The sequence below is a fragment of the Hipposideros armiger genome, unplaced genomic scaffold (assembly GCF_001890085.2).
Source record: "Hipposideros armiger isolate ML-2016 unplaced genomic scaffold, ASM189008v1 scaffold_91, whole genome shotgun sequence".
Classification (NCBI taxonomy): Eukaryota; Metazoa; Chordata; class Mammalia; order Chiroptera; family Hipposideridae; genus Hipposideros; species Hipposideros armiger.
The window spans coordinates 4011350-4033551 of record NW_017731441.1 but is presented as its reverse complement, the minus strand read 5'-3'; the positions used below and the strand labels follow the sequence as shown (position 1 = coordinate 4033551).

Here is a 22202-nt window from a genome sequence, read left to right as displayed (position 1 = left end):
ATTCCTTCAAATAGGTTCTCAATCCCTTGCTCCCCTCTTCTCCTTCTGGTACCCCTATGATGCAAATGTTGTTACCCATGATGTTGTCCCAGAGGTCTCTTAAACTATCCTCATATTTTTGGATTCTTTTTTCGTTTTGCTGTTTCAGTTGGGTGTTTTCTGTTACTTGTCTTCCAAATTGCTGATTCGATCTTCTGCTTCATCGAGTCTGCTGGTGATTCCTTCTAGTGCATCTTCATTTCAGTTATTATATTTGTCACTTCTGACTGGTTCTTTTTTATGGTTTCTATGTCCTTTTTATGCTTCCTATCTCTTTGTTGAAGTTCTCACTAAGTTCCTTGAGCATCCCTATAACCATTGTTTTGAACTCTGTATCTGGTAGCTTACTTGCCTCCTTTTTGTTTAGTTCTTTTCTCTGGAGCTTTCACCTATTCTTTCATTTGGGGTGTATTTCTTTGTTTCCTCATTTTGGCTGCCTCTCTGCTTGTTTATATGTATTAGGTAGATCTGCTACATCCCCCAGTCTTGATCAGGTGTCCTTATGTAGTAGGTGCCTTGTGGGGCCAAGTGGCACAGTCTTCCTGGTCACCTTCACTGGGTGCTCCAGGAGTGTCCCTTGTGTGGGTTGTGTATGCCCTCCTGTTATAGTTGAGCCTTGGTTGCTGTTTGCACGTTAATAGGAGGGATTGGCCTTCAGTCTGATTGGCTGTAGGGTTTGGCCACATAAACAGCTTACAGATTGCTGTGCAGGGGGCTTACCCACTCTGAGTGGGATTTGCCCCAGTGGGCTCTGGTGCCTGTTAAGCCTGCCCTTTGGGTGTGCTGCTTGTGGGGCTAATTGGGCAGTTCTCTGCTATGGTTTGAAGCCAACTTCCAAGTATGGTTCTGGGGCCTCTTGGGAGGGGCTCCAGTGCAGGCCCAGGTCACCCACTGCCTGTGACAAGCCAGGGACTACCTGGTAGGAGCTACAAAGTGATCCGTGGTTGTTTGCTGCCTGTGTTAACCCTGGAGGTGCATGGGAGAAGCCACACTACGAACTGAGGATGTCTGCCACCAGTACCAGGCATGGGGTAGCTCTACAAAATGCCAGGATACCCCAAGGCTTGCTGCCACCTGCCAGCTCCCTTAAGGTTCAGCCACTGATAAAGCCTCATGTGGTATATGAGTTAAGTAAGGCAGGGCCTCAGGGACTCATGAGAGCGGGAAGAGTTGTGGTCACCAGGTTTGGTGCCAGTACTGAACCTGAAGCTACTCAGCAAAAGCCTCAGAACACACCAAGGCCAGTTGCCACCCACCTGAATTCTGTCAGACTCTGATAGTTTTCCTGGAAAGGGTGCAATTTGAGCACGACTGGATGCTCTTGGAGAAAGTACCTCCAGTATTAGGGGAGTTGGGTGGGGCGGAGTCCCAGTGAGTCAGCGGGGCAAAGCCCCAGAACTCATCAAACCAATCAGGTTCAGATTTGGCCATAAGCATGAGGGGAGGGGGAGTGAGGGCTTAACACATTAAAGATGGCAGCTACCTGCCTGGCTGCATGAGAGCAGGACCCTATACAGGGAAAATGGCAACTGTCCTCCAACCCTCGTCCTGCAGCTACACAACTCAGTATGCCCCCCCCCACCCATACGTCTCTGACACTCCCCGAGTTACTGTCCCTCTGCTTGAACCCAAGTTGAGCGCCTGGGAGTGAAAGAGTGTGCACAAGCCCTTTAAGAGGATATCTGGTTTTCCCACAGCCTTCAGTCCCACCTGGATGGCTAGAATTCCCACTGTTTTTCACAGCCAGATGTTATGATAGCTCCTCTTCCCATACCCGTACTCTGGACTTCGGAGGCCAGTGTGGGGAACTTCCACACTGGCCTCCAAACTTCCTTGGCTAAGCTATCCCCTCCAGTTCTCAACCACCACATGGAGGTTTGGGGTTAAACAGTTCTGTGCCTCCACACCTCCTACCAGTTTCAATGTGGCATCTTCGTATCTTTAGTTATAAAACTTCTGTTCAACCAGACTTCAGATGGTCCTCCAGGTTGATTGTTCAATAATTGAGTTGTAATTTTAATTTGTTCATGGAAGGAAGCAGGCAGAGTGTTTATATTCTCCACCATCTTGGATCTCTCTTCTCCTTTACTTTTTTAGTAGCGAATTCAACCTAAATCTATAGCATGAGTTAAATATAGTGAAGAGTAATTACCATATTTCCCCATGTATAAGATGCACCCTTTCTCGAAAAATTTGGGGTCTAAAAATTGGGTGCGTCTTATACAGTGGTTGTAGTTTTTTTACTTGCATGTCCCACTTTTTCACGCTTGTTGTCTTTTTGCTTATTGCTTCGCACTTCTTACTGGTATGTTACGGTAGGTTACATTTTGCCACGTTCTGCCTAGAAATGGCTCAGAAAAGATTTTCGTACACTGCTGAATTTAAGTTAAAAGTGATCCAGTTTGCAAAAGTGAATGGAAATCGTGCTGCTGAACGTAAGTTCAGTCCTCCTCCAACTTAGAAAACAATCCAAGACTGGCTATGTGGAGAAGAAACCCTACTGAAAATGCCATGGCAGAAGAAGGCCACGAGAGGCAATATATGAAGACAGTGATTCATCATCAGACACAGATGAGGACCAGCTAATGGTTGGGAGTTTTGACAGTGATGAGGAGTTGTATGAATTTTATGATGAATAAAACTTGAATTCAATAACTTTATGTACTACATTTTTTTTCAAATTTCAGGCCCCAAAATTAAAGTGTGCCTTATACACAGGAGTGTCTTATACATGGGGAAATACTGTAGTTACTGTAACCTTACCAAGGGGTCCAGCTCTGTGAGGCGGGGACCACATCTGTATTCTTTATCTTGAGTCTCTAGTGCTTGGAACATACACAGAATTTGTTAAATAAATAAATGAAGGTTGTATGAGTCTTTAAATCAGTTCTTGAGGCACTAACTGTAAGATAGATGTTAATTGTTGTTGAATAGGTTAAGCATGATCTTACCTGGGCATGACAGAAAGTAAGCAGTTTCTGAGACACTCTTAGCCACACTTAATTACTCTAACCAAGACCCAGTGATTCCTTTTACATCTTAGGTTATGTATTCTGGAGTCAGCTGTAGTTTCATCATATTGAGGAGTTTTCATCTGATTTATTTAGCTATTTGTTAAGGTAACAATCACAGGTTTTTAATGTAAATTATACAAATTCACCTGGGAATTATAAACAAATTCTCAACAGCACAAACTATGGTAACAGAGTAAATATTATTAGCTAGAGAAAAAAATCTAATTCAAAATCCTTGAGTTCCCAATATTACTGTGCATAATTTGTTTCCAGCTATCAGCTCAAGAAGCACAAAAATAGTTTTGCTGCATCATCTGGTCAAGTACATTGTGTAAACACACACCGTTTTAGAGTGCTGCCTCATGCACATTTACAGCTGTCCTCAGTGTGATAACAGTGGAGAGGACCTGGCCAGCACCCTGAGGACCAGCAGTGGCTTGGGCATTGGAAGCCCATGGCAGCCGTGCCATTTCTCCATCATCATTTCTCAGACTTGTCTTTTTTTTTTTCAATTTTTGTTCTGAGTCCTCTCTTCCTGCTTAACTTTTTGGGTCCAGGCTTGGATGTGGCCTTGCTGAAGTTCAGTTTCAGTTCCTGCTGGATCAAACATACAAATTGGAAACAAACAACTTCCTTAGGCAAGGACAGTAAAATATCAATGTACTAAAATGCAAGGGAAATGGAGTATTTCAACGCATTGATAATTTTACTTTATTTAGAATTATATAATCTTTAAAAAAATAACAGCTTCAGTGAGACGTAATTCTCTACCATAAAATTCACCCTTTTAAAGTGCTTATTTCAGTAGTTTTTTGTATATTCAGAGTTGTGTATTTTCACCAAATTCAATTTTAGAATTCATCACCCCTCCCTCCCAAAACCCATACTTCTTAGTTATCATTCCCCAATTCCCCTTTCCATAGCCCCTGGCAACCATGAATCTACTTTGTGTCTCTATGGATTTGCCTATTCTGGACATTTCATATAAATGGAATCATACAATATGTGGTCTTTTGTATCCAGCTTCTCTCATTAAGCATAATGTTTTCAAGGTTTACCTTATATAATGTAACATGCATCAGAACTTTATTTCTTTTTATGATTGTATGACATTCCATTGTATGGTTATATCATATTTTGTTTATATGTTCATCAATTGATTCACATTTGGGTTGTTTCTACTATTTGCTTATTATAAATCATGCTGCTATAAACAATCTTGTACAAGTTTTTATATGGTCATATGTTTTCAATTCTCTTGGGTAGGAGTGGAATTGTTAGGTTATATGGTAACTTTATATTTAAATTTTTGAGGAACAGCCAGCCTATTTCAAAAAGTGGCTGTACCATTTTACATTTCTACCAGCAAAGGATGAGGGTTCCAGTTTTTCCACATTCCTCCTTAACACTTGTTATTTCCTGTCTTTTCTATGTATTTTTTTAACACTTGTTATTTCCTGTCTTTTCTATGTTTTTTTTTTTTTTTTTTAGCTGAGCCATCCTGCCCCTGTTGGCACCTCAGTGGCAGCTTAGCTCGTGCTGGGAATTGAACAACTGTTGCTCAGAGCTCAAACTCTTGAGCGAGCTCTTAACAAACTGAGCCACTCGGCCAGCCCTTTATTTTCTGTCTTTTGATTCAAGTCAACTAGTGGGTATGAAGTTAGGTCTTGTGGTTTCGAGTTACATTTCCCTAATAACATTGAGCATCTTCTCATGGGCTTATTGGCCATTTATACATCTTCTTTGGAGAAATGTCTATTTAAAAAATCAGGTAATCTTTTATTATTACAGTTTTGTTGTTGAAAATCTTTCTAAAACACATCATAGTATTTTACACTAAATCAGTGCTTCTACACTTGTACCTTGAACTTTATTTGCTTGTTTGTGTTGGATGTAGAGAGCCTTCAGAATGTCACCCAAACCCTAGTTGATTTGTTTTTTTTTTTTCTTTCATTCCCCTCATCCCTCTCTGAAGGCTGTTCTGGGAATCATCTGTGGATAAAATCTGGGGTAGTGAGAACTAGTTGTGCATGTCTGTCAGGGAAAGAGGTAGGTTAAGGTCCTTTTGTCTGCTATGCAATCATTTGCACTTGAAAAGAATTAAGGCTCACTGCCTTTCCTCCACCAGAGAGTGTCCAGTTACCACACAAATAGTGTGGGGGGGGGGCTGTGACCCACATACCTGTGTTTCATCTAAAGTGCTAGGTGAATTCTTAGAGTTTTATTCATTTGCACAATATAGTTAAGATATAATCAGGCAAACAACCCATCAAGGGGTAGTCAATATAATCACAAAATATTCCCAAAGCTTATATATTGCTCAAGATGTAAGTTGAAATGCCACCTCAATAATCACAGTGATGGATTCCTGTGGCTTAAAGTAAACCACATTAAAGATTTTTCCGTTATCTTAAATGGTTAAAACCTTTAGATAAGAACCTATTGGATTCTCTTTCACCTCTAACTATAAGCCTAAAATAACAAATCCCTACTGGGAGCTATGCTGAGTGCTGGATATATAGTATGTTTTCAATGAAACTTGTTAACTGATGATACAGGAATATTTTAATAATTAAATTCTTGATTCCAACTACCTATATAAAAATGTCACTTTATTCCTGGCTTTGTACTTTTATAAAAGAATGGAAATACCTGTAACTTTAACAGCAGCCCCTACTTTTTCATCATCCCATTTATTTCCACTCCCACTTCCCCAATACACACACACACACACACACACACACACACACACACACACCATGCACACTAAATCCTTGAGGTGGGTAAATGTCTTAAGATACTACTTGCTTACATGTTCTTTTTTTTTTTTAATTTGGGAATTGGGGGAGGGGAACAGCATTGGGGAATTGGGGGAAGGGGAACAGACAAGTTGCTATTCTTTTTGTTCTTCAGTCTAGTTGTGGAGGACGTTGCTTCACTGGCCCAAGCTGGCACCATCATTGCGCTCTTCCCAGGCGAGCCAGATCAATCGCTGGCTTCTGGACGACTGCTCACAGTGGCTGCTGGCCGCTCACGCTGGCTGCTGGCTGCTCACGCTGGCTGTTGGCTACACACAGTAGCCCATGGCAACCCACGTGCCGTCACTGGCGACTCACGGCAGCCCAGCTCCAGGTTGAGCTGTTGTTCAGCATCTTAGCTGTGGAGGGCAGTGTCACTGGCCCTCATATGTGGGATCCGAACCGGGGCCCTCTGGCGTCCCAAGCCAGCTCTTAACCAACGCGCCACTCGGCTGGCTCGCTTACATGTTCTTAATAAATGATTTTCAATAAACAGAAATTTAGGGTTTGCGTAAATGTTAAAGTCTCTGTCTGTACTTTTTTTTTAACCTTTGGGACCTCTTCAGTCATTTCTCCCACTTCCCGCCCTCACCCCCTGCCTCTGGGAATCACTAACCTGTTTTCTGTCTCTATGAACTTGGTTTTTTGGTTTTCTTCTAAGATTCGACATATAGGAAAGATCACACTGTATTTATCTTTCTCTGCCTGACTTAGCATAATGCCCTTGAGGTCCATCCATTTGTCTCAAATGACAAGGTTTCACTATCTTTTGGGCTGAATGATATTCCATTATATATATATATATATATATTATATACCATAGTGTCTTTATCTATTCATCCATCAATGGGCGCTCAGATTGTTTCCATGTCTTTGGCTATTGTACATAGTGCTGCAATGAACATGGGGTGCAGATATCTTTTTGAGTTAGTGTTTTTTTAAATTAGTTAGTGTTTTTATTCTGTGTGGCAGATGCATACAGTGAAGAAGGAAAGAAAAAAAACAATTTCATTGCTTGCCAAGGAAATGCCAGGCACCTTCAAAATCAGTTTTGCAAATGCTACTCATTTAACATGAGTTCTAGGCAGTGGTTCATATCATCCCTTTACAACTAGACATGGAGGTGCAACGGGGCTGAGTGAACCTGGAGTCAGCTTCATGTCCCCTGCATCCTCGCCGTGCCATATTGCACTGATCACGTAAACATTTAAGTGCTGCTCCTGGAGATCACTTGTGTTTGTTTTATTTTTGTTTTCCTCTCCTGTACGTGGGTTATTTGGGGCTGAGGCCCTGGATTAGAGTAATACATACTTCCCGTTAACCGAGGGCTCCAGTAAATTCCAGGATGGCTAATGGATTTTATTGGGTGATCTTATAGAAATCTTATCATCCCTCAGTAAAAAATAGTTACCAAGTTAGTTAAGTAATTTCTCACTTTGGAATTAGGGATAAATGAGGATGATTTGAAAAGGGTGAGGAAGATGAAAAGTTGAAACCCTTCCTTCAAAATATTTGAGATATTTTTCAAGTTAATATTTAAACTAGCCAAAAAAAAAAAAAAAAAGATTGAGACATCCAGGAGAGCTGACAGGGCAGCTCTTCAGCAAATCAGGAAAAGTACAATGTTCCTTTAGGAGATGCTACTCAGGAAGAGGAGAAAGAATATGGACTCTAGGGAGGAAGGACAGTTTTCTTATTGGCAGTTGCCAAGTCATGAGAGGCCTATTTTCTGGAAATGTAAGGGTAAACTGTGGTATACCCTGTCTGTGCTGGACCAGCAAAGGTCTCAGACCCAGCAGACAGGACGTTTGGGAGAGGACATCTGATCTTCAGACAGCTGGTCAAGGGCAGCTACTAGAGTTTCTTGGGACCACTTTCCAACTTTCTTGTCCTATAAAACTGAGCTCTTTCCTTCCTAAACCTGCAGTTTGTAAACAGCTTGATTTTGTTTCTCTTTCTGAAGAGAAGAGCCCTACCCATAAAAATGTGTCTGCTATCCCCGCCCCCACCTCAATGCTGACTAAGTTCTTGATGTTTCCAAGACTGGGAGGCTGGAGGCGCATAGAGAAAAAGGGAAATTCCTGCTAGTTCAAAGCCCGCAGACCTGGTGGCAGGGAAGGAGATTTGGGACTGAGGAACCTCCCTCCCTCACCGACACACAGAAGCAGAAGGCCTTGGAAATTTATAACAGGGCGTGACAGCCGCTGGTGACAGAACTGCCTTTTGATTTGGGACACTCAGATCAATATTCTGACTTGGGAACCAGAGGCAAGGAGTTGGCAGTTGTTTCCTTATGCGTTTCCATGTTTGTCTTTTCGCAAAGAAGGAAAGCACAGAGCAGTGATCATCTCACCAGGAGGCCCAACGCTGGGAAGCTGGCTGGCCTGGCTCCCTGCCGTCTGGTCTTTGTCAGCACTGAGCACGTCTATGCCAAGGCACCATTCCTAAGAGCTGCCTCACAGGGGCCCAGCCTGAAATGCTTAGCAAAGCTGGTGAGACTTCAAACGAAGGGCAGTCTCTGTGCCGTCCGCTGCAGGAAACCCCACTTCTAGAGGCTTCTGTTTTCCCTCCCTTTGTTTTGCTTTATCTTAACATCTCTTGGGCTTTATCTATTTCCTGTTAGGTGAAAAAGGACTTTCAGGAGAATCAAAGTAAATGAACAAGGATGGATTTGAAGCATAAGTTCCAAGCATTTTCTTGATATTTGCTAAAGAAAACAATATAAACGCGAGGTGGTGGGGGAGAGTAAAGAAACAAAAACAAACAAAAAGCCAGAAATGAAAGCAAACACAATACTTATGTCAATAAATGTAAATGGATAAAACTGAAGGGGAAAAGGCCTCTCAGACTAGATAAAATAAAAATTACAGTTTTCTGTTTAGAAGACACAAACCTGAAATAAAAGGACATAGAAATACCAGGGGTGCCAAAAAATGTATACATTCATCTTTTGTTATCGGTATATATTGAGTATTACAATTTTAATACAGTTCTTTCCTTTCTTAAAATGTGTATACATTTTTTGGCACCCTCTGTACCAAAAATAAAATGATGTCAAAGAAACAAATTAGATAGATACAAACTGAAGGATGACAGCAGAGGTAGCAACACAAATAACATGAGATCCCAATGGAAAAGGGCCCCAGGATACAGAGAACTCACGGGAAGAGACATAATTTTACTGGCAATCAAGGTGGTGACTCCTCCTTTTATGTTGGTGAGGACTTAAGAAATGTCTGTGTGTAAGGCTGGGGGGCGGGGGAGGGAAAGGGGTAGTGTAAGCTGCTGTAAACCTCTGGGATGCTGTTTGCATAAAGTATGAAGAATATGAAAAGTTTTTGATGTTGCAAACTGATTTTGTTAATTGCAATACATTTGGGGGGAAAATGAACTGTGATCTCTATCTTACACAATGTATAAAAATTCCATATTTATTAAATTCTATATTAATTAAAAATTTAAAATTAATCAAGAAAACTATAAAAGTATTAGGAGAAAATATAAGAGAATATTTTTCCAATCTTATCTTGAGAGACCCCTGTCTGTGTATGGCCCAAGAACCAGAGGCAATAAAGGAAAACGGTGACAGATTTGATGATCCAAAAGTAAACTGAGGTAAAATGACAAGTAATAGTGTGAGAAAGAATTTGTGACATTGATAATAGAAAAAAGTAAATATTGGTAATTTATAAACAGTGACCACATATTAATACCAAAAAGAGACACACCCATAGGAAATTCATCAAAAGGGTATGAACAGACAATTCATAGAAGAAGAAATTAGATGGAGGCAGATTCTAAAATATGTATAATGAGGGGCCGGCCGAGTGGCACGTTGGTTAAGAACTGGCTTGGGATGCCAGAGGGCCCCGGTTCGGATCCCACATATGAGGGCCAGTAACACTGCCCTCTACAGCTAAGATGCTGAACAACAGCTCAACCTGGAGCTGGGCTGCCATGAGTCACTGGCGATGGTGTAGGCTGCAGCCCCTGTGGCAGTGGGTTGCCATGGGCTACCGTGTGTAGCCAGCAGCCAACGTGAGCGGCCAGCAGCCGCAGTGAGCGGCCGTCCAGAAGCCGGTGACTGATCTGCCTCACCCGGGAAGAGCGCAATGATGGTGCCAACTTGGGCCAGTGAAGCAACGTCCTCCACAACTAGACTGAAGAACAAAACAACAGCAACTTGTCTGTTCTCCTTCCCCCAAGTCCCCACCACTGTTCCCATCCCCCCAATTCCCCAATAAAAATCTTTAAAAAAATAAAATAAAATAAAATATGTATAATGATGAGTGTTGGCAAGAGTGTGAGGAAACAGACATTTTGATGTCACTGCTAGTTAGAGGTACAAATTACTAGACCATTTTGGAGGACAATTTGGAAGTATCAAAAAATTAAATGTGCATACATTTTGATTTAACAATTTTATTTCTAGGATATAAATTATAGAAATAATATGTGTAAAGATACATATGAGCTAGGATGATTGTCATAGTTTCATTTGGAATAGTGAAAAACTGGAAACAACCTAAATTTCTATAGTTAGGGGACTAATTAAATAAACTAGGGCACATCTGTACAAAACCACTTTCTAACTACTACAAAAGAATGGAAAGGATCTTTATGTATGGACAGGAAACCAGTCCCCTGATACACTATTGAATGAAATGAGCAATTTACAGAAAACTATACAGAGTATGATCCCATTTTTGTTTAAACAAATAATGAATAAAGTCAATGTTCACAAACAAGTTGTTAACTGATTACTTCTAGGGAGTTCAGTCCAAGAGGAACCCCACTTTTCACTTAGACACTCTGTACTGTGTGATATTTTATTTTTTACAATCAAGAAACATATTCATTTCATAATTAAAAATAAAGATTTGAAACAAAATGTTCAAGTTTCAGTGCCAACTGCAAAACAAACTAAATTTTCTGAATGCCTTAGTGATTAGTAATTGCTTATTAGTTATGCATCTTGACAAAAGATACTTGTACTTCCCATGCCTCAAGATTCTGTAAGAAATGTCCAAGGCAAGCAGGCAGGAAGGCTTCTCAATGTCCCTACCAGGCAAGGAGAAAAGCGTTGGTAGAGCCAACACCAACTCCAATGTCTGTGGGGCCAGCCAGGACCTAAAGGGGTAGAACCCCTTGGGGGAGGAGCATGGGATGGGAGCCTGTGGGGTGGAGCATGCTCAGCATGGGGGCTTGGGGCCAGGAGTGGTTATTTAAACTTTGATATCATGCATTTTCCCGCATGGAGGACCAGATTTCAGGAGAAAGCAACCTGAGAGAATATTCCACAACATAATGGCTATATATCCAGGTAAAGGAATTGAAGGAAGATTTTACAACTCTAACTTGATTCATTGGGACATTCATAAGCAGGATAATTAATGACAAAATTAAAATTACATTTTTCTTCATTCAGAATCATGCTATTGCCAGCAACAAGGATAAGATGAAGAGGGAGAGTTTAGAGTGTAAGTTATCTGGCAAACTCTTTCAAATTATTGATTTTCTTTGCTTTTCTGGACACAGTGGGTGACAGCTAATTCAGGATTGTCATGTGATTTTCTAATTAATTTTTATGCATAGTATCCTGATAAATTATTATTTTTCACCAAATCTTTCTCCTACAACATGTAATCAATCAACTGAGCTCATTTTTACTTCCTCATAATTTTTTGTGTGTGCGTGTGAAGAAACAGTGAATGCATCAGTTGAGTCATTGTTCTGTGTCTTCTATTATTAGGATGTGACCATTTGGCATACATTTGACAATAGAATAAAATGCCCTAAAACAGCAAAGAGTTAGTTGAACCCATATGTTTGATGAATCTGAGGAAGTGAATGGAAATTTCAGAAAGCTATGAATTTAAAATGAAAAAGAAACCACAGGTACCTTTTCCCTTTGCAAGTCTGCCGTCTCCCAGGATACTTCATGAGGCTGTCCCGGTACTTCTCAGTTCTTGCACAGTCTTCTTGCCGTTTTTGAGCTTGATACAACGGCTCTGAGTTTGTGATCCTTCCCAGAATGATTTTGTTTTTTCTTTGCATTCTATGAAGTTCCTGTTCTCTGTTTCCCCTGTTTAAATTCCAAAAAAAAAAAAAGCACAGTTATTTATTGAAATACTGAGAGAGTTAAAGCTGTGACAGAGTCTTCATTCTGCATTCAAGGGGATGAGCCTGAGTGTCAACAGGGCAGGAAAGGCCCCCAGAGAGGGAGTGTTTGCTCTTGTTCACTTGTTCTACAAACACTTAGTAGACCATCTTTTCCAGGTGCCCAGATTGGGAGATGCTGAGCTTCAGAGATGAACAAACACAGTCCTGAACTCAGGGATCTTATGGCCTAGTTAAGGGAGATGACATGTAGAGGAGAAAATGTAACATGGCATTGTAGATGCATTGGGAATACAGAGATGGGAATGCTCGGGGCTTCCTGCAGGCAGTAGGAAGAGATGGTAATCAGAAGTGACACTGGGACAGAGGCTTGAAAGAATAGTGGGTGTCACCAAGCAAGCACAGAGAGGAAGAACAACCCAGGCGGTATGACATGTCTAGAGAAGTGCAGTGGGAGGTTAACAGAGGCTGGACTTGGGAGGGCTTGCGTGTAGCTCAATGAGTTCTGATTTATCTTGAAGGTAATGGGGACCACCGAAAGGCTTTAAACCACATTCAGATGTGCATTTTAGAAAGACCACTGTGGAGAAAGGATGAAGCACACAGATTGGATGGAACGAGACTGGAAAGGGGCATCAATTGGGAGCCCACTGCAGTGGTCCAGGTGAGAGGTGAAGAAGGCCTGAATCAGGTGGCTGCATCCATGCAGAAGGGAGCTGCTGGAGAGGAAGAATCAAGAGTAGCTGGGTCCCAATCAGCTAGAGGAGAGCAGAGGAGCAAGGAGGAAGGAATGGAACACAGGTTTTAGGATCTAGCGACCTTCAAGCAGAAGGCCTTTTTGATTCTAGCCAACCTAATGGGTGTGAAGTGGTATCACATTGAAATTTTTGACTTGGATTTCTCTGATGACTAATGATGTTGAGCATTTTTCAAGTGTTTATTAGTCTTTTGTATGTCTTCCTTGGAGAAATAGCTACTCAGATCATTTGCCCATCTTTTAATTGGGTTATTTGTCTTTTTATCATTGTCTGTAAGTATTCTTCATTTTTCTACATGCAGTTACGTTATCAGACACAAGATTTGCAAATATTTCCCCCCACTTTATAGGTTGTCTTTTCACTTTCTTAAGAGTGTTTTTGAAACACAAAAGTTCTTAATTTTAATTAAGTACAATTTATTAATTAAGTACAATTTATCTATTTTCTCTTTTGCTGTTCATGCTTTTGGTGTCATATCTAAGACCACTGTCAAATAGGAGGTCAGGAAGTTTCACCTCCATGTTTTCTTCTGAGAGTTTTATAGTTTCAGCTCTTACATTTAGGATTTTTATTTATTTTGAGTTAATTTTTTTTTTAAGATTTTTATTGGGGAATTGGGGGATGGAAGCATCACTGGGGAATTGGGGGGAGGGGAACAGACAAGTTGCTGTCGTTTTGTTCTTCACTCTAGTTGTAGAGGACGTTGCTTTACTGACCCAAGTTGGCACCATCATTGCGCTCTTCCCGGGCGAGGCAGATCAGTCGTGGGCTTCAGGACGGCCACTCACGGCAGCTGCTGGCCGCTCACGCTGGCTGCTGGCTACACACGGTAGCCCATGGCAACCCACTGAGGCAGGGGCTGCAGCCTACACCATCACCAGTGACTCATGGCAGCCCAGCTCCAGGTCGAGCTCTGTTCAGCATCTCAGCCGTAGAGGGCAGTGTCACTGGCCCTCATATGTGGGATCCGAACCGGGGCCCTCTGGCGTCCCATATTTTGAGTTAATTCTTGTATATGGTGTGAGGTAAGAGTCCAACATCACTCTTTTGCATATTAATATGGAGTTGTCCCAGAACCATTTACTGAAAAGACTATTCTTTCCCTGTTGAATGGTTTTGGAAACTGTTGAAAATAAATTGACTATAGACACATGCGTTTATTTCTGGACTGTCAATTCTATTCTATTGATCTACATGTCTGCCTTTAGGCCAGTATCACATTGTCTTGATTACCATTGCTTTGTAGTAAGTTGAAATCAGGAAACATTAGCCCTCCTATTTTTGTTCTTTTTTTCTCAAGATTGTTTTGACTATTTCGTGTCCCTTACAATTCCATATGAATTTTAGAAACAGCTTGTCAGTTTTTACAAGGAAGTCAGCTAGGATTCTGATAGCATTGAATCTGTAGATCAGTTTAGGGAATATTGTCATCTTAACAATAGTAAGTCTTCTGATCCATGAACAAGGGATTTTTTTCCATTTATTTGGATCTTTAATTTGTTTCATAATATTTTGTAGTTTTCAGAATATAAGTTGTGCACTTCCTTTGTTAAATTTGTCTCGAAGTATTTTATTTATTTTGATGCTTTGTGAATGAAATCATTTTCTTAATTTCATTTTCAGATTGTTCATTGCAAGTACTATATATAAATATAACTGTCTTTTGTGTATTGATCTTATATCCTGCTACCTTGTTGAATTTGTATATTAGTTTTAATAGCTTCTATTTTTAAGTGGTTTCCTTAGGGTTTTCTATATGCAGGATCATACCGTCTGTGAATAGAGACAGATCTACATCTTCCTTCCCAATTTGGATACTTTTTATTTCATGTCCAGTGAGGCTTGGACTCCCCTATACTCTGCTGCAAATGAAGCCAGTCCTTGTGGGAAGACACCAGGATCTCTCTGTTTTATGGTCTGCTTCTCCCTGTGGCCCAAATCTCAGAGCTCTGAAGTAGAAGTAGGGACATGGTAAGCTTCTCCCTGAGTGACACCTCGGATTAACTGTTATCGTAGGCCCCTCATTACAGTTTTAAGGTAAGCAACACTGAACAACAATTTTATACTCAGGTTAAATATCTGTCTTTAAAGTAGAAAGTAATTTTAGATCTAATGTAGACTGCCCCAGGAAAATGGAGATTGACCCAGAGCTCCAGGTTTTAATGACAGGGCTGGATAGGGGGTACAGCTAAGAAGCATGGGGCATTCCTGACACCCAAGCCCACTCCACCTGCCCCAAACACTCCAGACTGAAGCTGAGTCTTTGGTAAAACTTCGATTCATGGACCACAGAGGAAAAGGCACTTCTCTGGCCTATGACTCCCTTGAGAGAGGATGGAAATGCCTCACTCTGGCTCATGGGCAACTCTTCTGCTTAGACCCAGGAGCCAAGTGCTCTGGGCCCTTCCAGATGTGGTGCTGACTAGTGGCAGGGGCCCCCAGTTACCTTCTGTGTGTGTAGTCATTTCTGTTGTCAGTCTGTCCCCTGGTCCTCATGATGCAGGACACCTTCTCCAGCAGCAGACAGTTGTCCCTGTCAATGACAGAGAGCCGCTCCTCCTCCAGCTGCAAGCAGACACACAAGGAGCCTTTAGAAGCACCAGCTGTGCCCATGCTATTACTGTGCACACATTTATCCAGAGGATGCCTTCACCCCACACTTCCTTTGACTTGAGCACCCTGTGGGTTTTACATTGCCTCCTCAAATATCATCAAGTGCTGCTGTGGCAAGCTTCAGCAGCAAGGGTGACATGTTGCAGGCTCCTTTGTCTAGGAATTGAGAGACATTAGGATGGGGCCAAATTTCATATGCTCAGAGTGGCAGTAACAGCGAGGATGATAGAATTCTTTGTGAAATTAGGTCATCCCTTAAAACTCCGACCTGTGACAGTGATGCTAATGAGGAAGTCACTTTATATTGTAAGAGAGATATTTTATACTGTCCAGCAGGAGAAAAGATTTAAGCCCACAGGAAATAACAATCCTCTTGTTTTTAGGTTTTCAAGTTGATTGATCTGCTGATTTGCTTGAAACTGGTTACTTAGTGTTTGTTCTGCCCATTTAGGATATTATTACTTAACAGGCACATAAAAAGCACAAATTTTGCTTTTGGAGACATTGCTATCCACATAACCGTGTGATTCTTACTCTCACTAGATGGCTTACGGTTTAAGCAATAAATGTTCTGAGGTGGTCATGAAATGGCTTAGATTACAGAAATGATGCTAATTAATTACTCTAGACCTACACCGAATATATTGCCACTGCACATTTCCTCTCCTCCCCTTCCCCCTTTTCCTGAAGAGGTGAGGGACGACTAGAGAAAGATTTCTCACACAATTACCCACCAGCTCCATTTGGGGCAAGATGAGGTTAATTGGTTGCCTTGGCGGTCTCTTCCCTTTGATGGTGATTTGTGTATTCCTTATTGAGCCTATCTTTTCTGTTTACCTGGGTTTTTAAGCTGATGAGTTCTAGTTAGCTATGACAGTACCTGGGAGGTGGAACTGAAATTACCTTCAGCTTCTTGAGGTTCAGGTGGAGGTGGCTGAGAGACAGCGGGGCACGGGTGTCCACGAGCGGCTGGGCATCTTGGACCTACGGTATAGAGAGGGCTGCATGACCCCAGGCACACTTTTAGTAGATAATTAATGTGATCTTAGATGACACAGTTTCTGGGTTGCTCGTACTGGGGACATGTATAGATCATTATTCATGGCACCAAAGATTTCAAGTCAGCCTGTGGAAAGTTCTGAATAAGGCACAGGACTTTATTCAGAATCTGAATATACCCTGGAGGAGCCAGGCAACCCTCAAAAATGAGCCTACATTGTCGTTTCCAAGTGGAGATGACAATAGAATTAAGTGGGTCCTGAGGAATGAGAATTCGTTAACCGTAACCACCAGCTGACATTTCTATTCAGTATTCTATTGCCAAAGGCCTTTGAGACAGTGAATTATGTCCCTGTATCCACCTCGCTCTAATCTCTGAGCCTCCAGCAATATTTTCAGGATGAGTGCCTTAAACCTTGATTAACTGCAAAATGATTCCTGCAGAGATGTACAAACATCCTATCAGAAGATGTACAAACAAAAAAAAGAAATTTATATTTTAAAATGCGATGAAATAAGGGCGTGAGGGCTATATGTACTACCATTTGCCATAAAAAGGAATTCCCCCATATTCTATATAGATACTTGCTTGTAGCTCACTATTACTGAGGCCTATTAGCTAATAATCTGAAAGTGACAGCATTGGGAAGCTCCACCAGCTGGGTCTGTCTAAAATGAATGCGTGAGCATCGTGCACTCTGGGAATCAAACTCAGGGAGTGTGTAGTGATGGAATACGTATGGGAGAGCCAGGAGATGGCAAAAGGCCTAGATGGTGAGAGGGTTTGAATAGCACCCTCATTCTGGAATGCTTTGAAAATTTAATTTTGTTTTATAATATGTAAAATATTTACATGGCTTCAAAGTCAAATCTGTCAACTTCCTTTACTAAGTGGTCTGGGACCTATCCCTATCATCTTCGCCCTAATCCCTATTGACAATTCTTCTAACTTTATATTCCTTTCATTTCTGAAAATATAAAGATATATATATATATACATGGAGAGAGAGAGAACGCCAAAAAAAGTATACACATTTTTAAGAAAGAAAAACTGTATTAAAATTGTAATAGTCAATATATACCAATAACAAAAGATGAATACAAGTCATGTTTGACTTCTGCAATTGCAAGAGGTGCTCAAAGTGGTTACCATCAGCGTCCAGACACTTCTGATTATGGCAAACTACTGCTTGAGAAACATTGACCAAAGTGTCCACTTGTATACATTTTTTTTGGCATGCCTGGTATATATAACGTATGTATGTGTAAATATATTTATAGGTGTGTGTGTATATATATATAATATATATTTATATATATAATATATATACATATATATTATATATGTATATATATTATACATATGTATATACATGTATATATATGTATATGTATATATATAATATATATATAATATATATACCGGGGGTGCCAAAAAAACATATACACATGACTTGCATTCATCTTTTGTTATCGGTATATATCAAGTATTACAATTTTAATACAGTTTTTTCCTTTCTTACAATGTGTATACATTTTTTTGGCACCCTCTGTATACATACATTTTCATCCTCTTATTTTAGATAAACATAGCAGATTTTACACATCTTTCACCCCATTGTTTTTTTCATTTCACAATACATCCTAGAGATCACCTTATAGTAAGTACTATATAGAGATGTTTTTTCTTCCTTTTTATAGCTGCATGGTACTTCGCTGTATGAAAACATGCTAATTTCTTCACCCCGCTCACTTTTGATGCATATTTCAGTTCAATTTTGCTATTACAAATGATGCTGCAATTAGAATCTTTTGCAATTTCTTTTCCTACTTTTGCCAATGTACCTTTAGAATGGATACTTAGAAATGGGACCGCTGGATAAGGGGAAATGTGTGTATAGTTTTATTAGATATTGCTAAATCACCCCCTGCCCCAGAGCTGTGCCCTTTTACCCACCAGAGCACTACCAACAAGTTTGGAGATTTTTGCCAATCTGATAGTGGAGAAGTGGTATTAGAGTACATGTTTAATTTGCAATTTTCTATTATAAGTGAAGTTGATAATCTTTTTATAGGTTAAGAACTATTTACAATTCTTTTTTCTGTGAACTTTTTGTTCATATCACTTGCCCATTTCCATATGGGGTTGTTTGCATTTTTCTTCTTAGTTTTACAAGGTGTTTTTTTTTATACATAAGGATATTAACCCTTTGTGATATAAGTTATCAATTATTTTTCCAAGTTTATATTTATTTTTCCATTGGTCCTTTTGGGTTCTCCACATTTTAAATCATTTTCTCTATTATACAAATAGAAAAAGATACCTATTTTCTTGCCTAGTGGATTTGTCTTGTCTGTTTGCGTTGACAAATACCTCCAACACAGTTTAAAACAGTGTAAGAGACATCCTTGTCTTATTTCTTACCTTATAGAGAACACCTTTAGAGTTTATTAATTAAGATAATGGTTTAGGGATGACATATCTATATTTTATTAGTTAGGGAAATATCAATAGCAATTTGTATCTTATTAAAATTATTTTATTTCAGCATAAATGTGTGTTCAGGTGTAAGGTACAAGGCTCTGTTGAGATGCCAGGCTGAGACGGAGGTACTTGATTTCTAGAGATGGTTTTGGGCACAGTACTCTCCTCCAAGTCTGTTTTCTCTCCTCTATTGCATCCAGGTCCCTTATATTCCCAGGGTGCCAGCTCCCTGCACCCTCCATTCTCTGACTTCCTCATGTCCTGACCTCTCCTCTCCAAGAAACCCCTGCCAGAACTCCAGGTATTGTCTTCACGTGGAACCACCCCCTGGGAAGCTGTACTTCAGTTGTCCCATTCCTCACCCACAATCCCACCTCACCCCCCTTTTTTTTGAAAGCTTTCTTAGTCGACTGTGCCCAAGAGTGACTCCTGGACCTTATATGGCTCCCAGTGTCTCTCCTTGACTGGCTCCCCATCTTCACTTCATTTTCTTTCATGTACGATGTGTGGCCTTCCCTTTAACACCTCACACCAAGATCGTCTGTTCCCTGCTGCTGGCCACAAGCCATATTGGGGTGTGCCAGCACTCCATTGTCAGACCCAGCAACCATGTGTTTCCAGGACATTGCAGAACTGCATCCCTCGGTGCTGTGTGTATCTATGCTCACACCTCGGGCCCATGCCAACTGTCAACACACTGGTCTCCACTCAATCAGCTCGCTACTTTCCGCAAGGACTATGTCAAATCTTCTTTATCTTACTGTTTCTTAGCACAGAGCCTGGTTACTCACTTAAACTGAGGGCATTTGTTAACCATCTATCTCTTACTAGGAGATGATTCTAGTCCTTGGGATACAAAACTGACCAACAAAACACCCATGGTGTTTAGATTCTCATCTATTGTTCAAAGAGGTGATGCTAATTGAGTTATACTTATTACTGTCATATTTTCAATCTTTCTCTAGTGACACCTATTTACTAAGTACTCATTGTGTGTGCTAGGTGCTGAGAATATCATGGTGACAGGACACAGCCACCACCTTCATAGACTGGATAAAATAATACATCTGTTGTATCAATCATACAGTGACATGAAACAGCAGAACAAGGGACTACAGAGCAATGGGGCGGCGGGGGGAGGGGAGGGGTGTGCTTTTTGTAGAGGACACAGGCAAGATTTCTAGGAAGACCAGAGGTCTAAGGAAGTGAGGGTGATTCCTGGACAGCCGAGGAGTGCTCAGTGGGGCTCTCAAGGTGTTAGTGGGTGCAAGGCCCAGGTGTGTGTGTGGGACACCGGGCCAGCCTTGCTGTAAGTCCCACTCAAGCCTCCCTGAGGACACCGTGCCACCACAACCCAGGCAGGCAAAACCCGGAAGGAGTGGAAAGGCTTGCCTGGGTCTCCTTATCCTGCAGAAACCTTGGGTCCACTGCCTGGAGAATCACTTCAGATCATCACAGAGCAACCCTGTTCAAGAGCGTCCCTTCTTAATAGCATTTCTCAACCTTAATGAACACAGATGTGGAGAGACATGCCCAACCGAGCACTGAGCAGTTGGATGGCTCCACGGAGGTATCACAGGCAGAAGACACAGCAGGCCATTTTGGAACCACATGGTGACCTTCTCAAAAGACAAACATGTTTGCATCAAATAAAGTGGAAATAATCATGTATCTCCTAATGGAGATAAAATCCACTTTTCATCCCCATTGGAATATGCTGTTTTGAAAGGGGAAAGGGTCCCTCGGATCTTTTTGTCTTATGATATTTTCGAGTCATTTATGAAAAATTAAGTACTTTATAAAATATGCCTTAATTGAGGAAGGATGGTCCTCAATGAGGGCACATGAAAACCATAATCTATTGGGCCGGCTGAGTGGCACGTTGGTTAAGAGTTGGCTTGGGATGCCAGCTCTGAGCAGCAGGGCACCGGTTCGGATCCCACATGAGGGCCAGTGACACTGCCCTCCACAGCTAAGATGCTGAACAACAGCTCAACCTGGAGCTGGGCTGCCGTGAGTCGCCGGCGACGGCGTAGGCTGCAGCCCTTGCTGCAGTGGGCTGCTATAAGCTACCGTGTGTGTCCGGCAGCCAGTGTGAGCTTCCAAGAGCCGCCTTGAGCGGCCGTCCAGAGGCCGGTGACCGATCTACCTCACCCGGGAAGAGCGCAATGATAATACCAACATGGGCCAGTGAAGCGACGTCCTCCACAACTAGACTGAAGAACAAAAGGACAGCGACTTGTCTGTTCCCCTTCTCCCGATTCCCCAGCACTGTTCCCCTCCCCCAATTCCCTAATAAAATCTTTAAAAAAAAAACACAACAAAAAACCCATAATTCATTTAATAGAATTTTCATTGTATGGCAACATATATGACCAACCTTTTAAGGAAATGTCATTTCAACCATTCTATCTCTGAAAAGAAAATTAGTTTTTGGTTTCCAGGGAAAGCCCTAGTGTTTTGCGCATTCTGCTCTGGGGGGGCCTCGCCCTGAGCCACCAAGGCCTGGCACCTGCCTTTCCTACCTTTTTCCTGTGATCCTGGTAGGCTTTCTCCCAGGTGCACTGCAGGTACTTACTGCCACGGGGAAGAGTCAGCTGGGGTGCCCTGTGCATCTCAATCAACAAAATCAACCTGCTCCCTTCAGAGAGCAAATGGTTCAGGCCACAGTGCAACCCTGGAGAGGTCTGTGTTTGCTGGGTCACATGACTGTCGTCATGGCATCCAAGGGGGAAAGAAAGAGGGTAAGAGGATCGCCTGTGTGTGCTTAACAAAGAATTGAATATTTTTCTACTCCAATGTGTATTTTCCAAGAGATCTTAATGATCCCATTTTGATGACCACCCCTCACCTCTCCCATGCTCATGAATAAGGCCAAAGAGTTTCTCCTCCAACTAACTTTTTCTCTTCTTCCTTTCTTCTTTCCTTTCTTCCTTTCTTCCTTCTTTCCTTCCTTCCTTCCTTCCTTCCTTCCTTCCTTCCTTCCTTCCTTCCTTCCTTCCTTCCTTCCTTCCCTGTCCCCTTTTCTTCTATCTTTGAGTAACTTATAATAATGTGGACAACTGCAAATATTTTTATTTGCAGTTTAGGTGGCAGATCATTAAATTGTTGGGGTTTTTTTCAGTTGACAAGGATTAGTGATAGAAAGTTTTTGCCATTTTAGGCCATTTCTGCCTCAGTGGCTTTCATCTGCATGGGTTGGGTTGGGTTGGGTTTCCCATGAGACAAGTGAAGTAAAAGTGATTCTAGGATATCTGTTGAGTCATACATCATTGTTGAAATTATCAGCATAATTTTGGAGATGACATGATTGGAGGAATTGGTTAGTGACAAAATAGCAATATTATTTTCATTTCAGAATTCTAGTCTTTGTTAC

At 41.3% G+C, this 22202-nt stretch overlaps 1 protein-coding gene across 2 annotated transcripts; it reads right to left on the bottom strand.

Annotated features, from left to right (window-relative positions):
- Positions 1–2736: 2736 nt before the first annotated feature.
- Positions 2737–21485, bottom strand: CFAP97D2 (CFAP97 domain containing 2). Of its 2 annotated transcripts, none has more exons than XM_019644763.1 (5): positions 21352–21485; positions 16246–16326; positions 15176–15294; positions 11754–11936; positions 2737–3650 (listed from the first exon to the last, which is right to left on the bottom strand). In XM_019644763.1, exons 1-5 carry the CDS (start codon positions 21439–21441, stop codon positions 3641–3643), a joined length of 483 nt encoding a protein of 160 aa, XP_019500308.1. In that variant the 5' UTR covers positions 21442–21485; the 3' UTR covers positions 2737–3640. The 2 variants fall into 2 exon arrangements, with proteins under 2 accessions (XP_019500308.1, XP_019500309.1); XM_019644764.1 differs by having other exon boundaries at positions 2737–3647.
- Between the last annotated feature and the right edge of the window lie 717 nt (positions 21486–22202).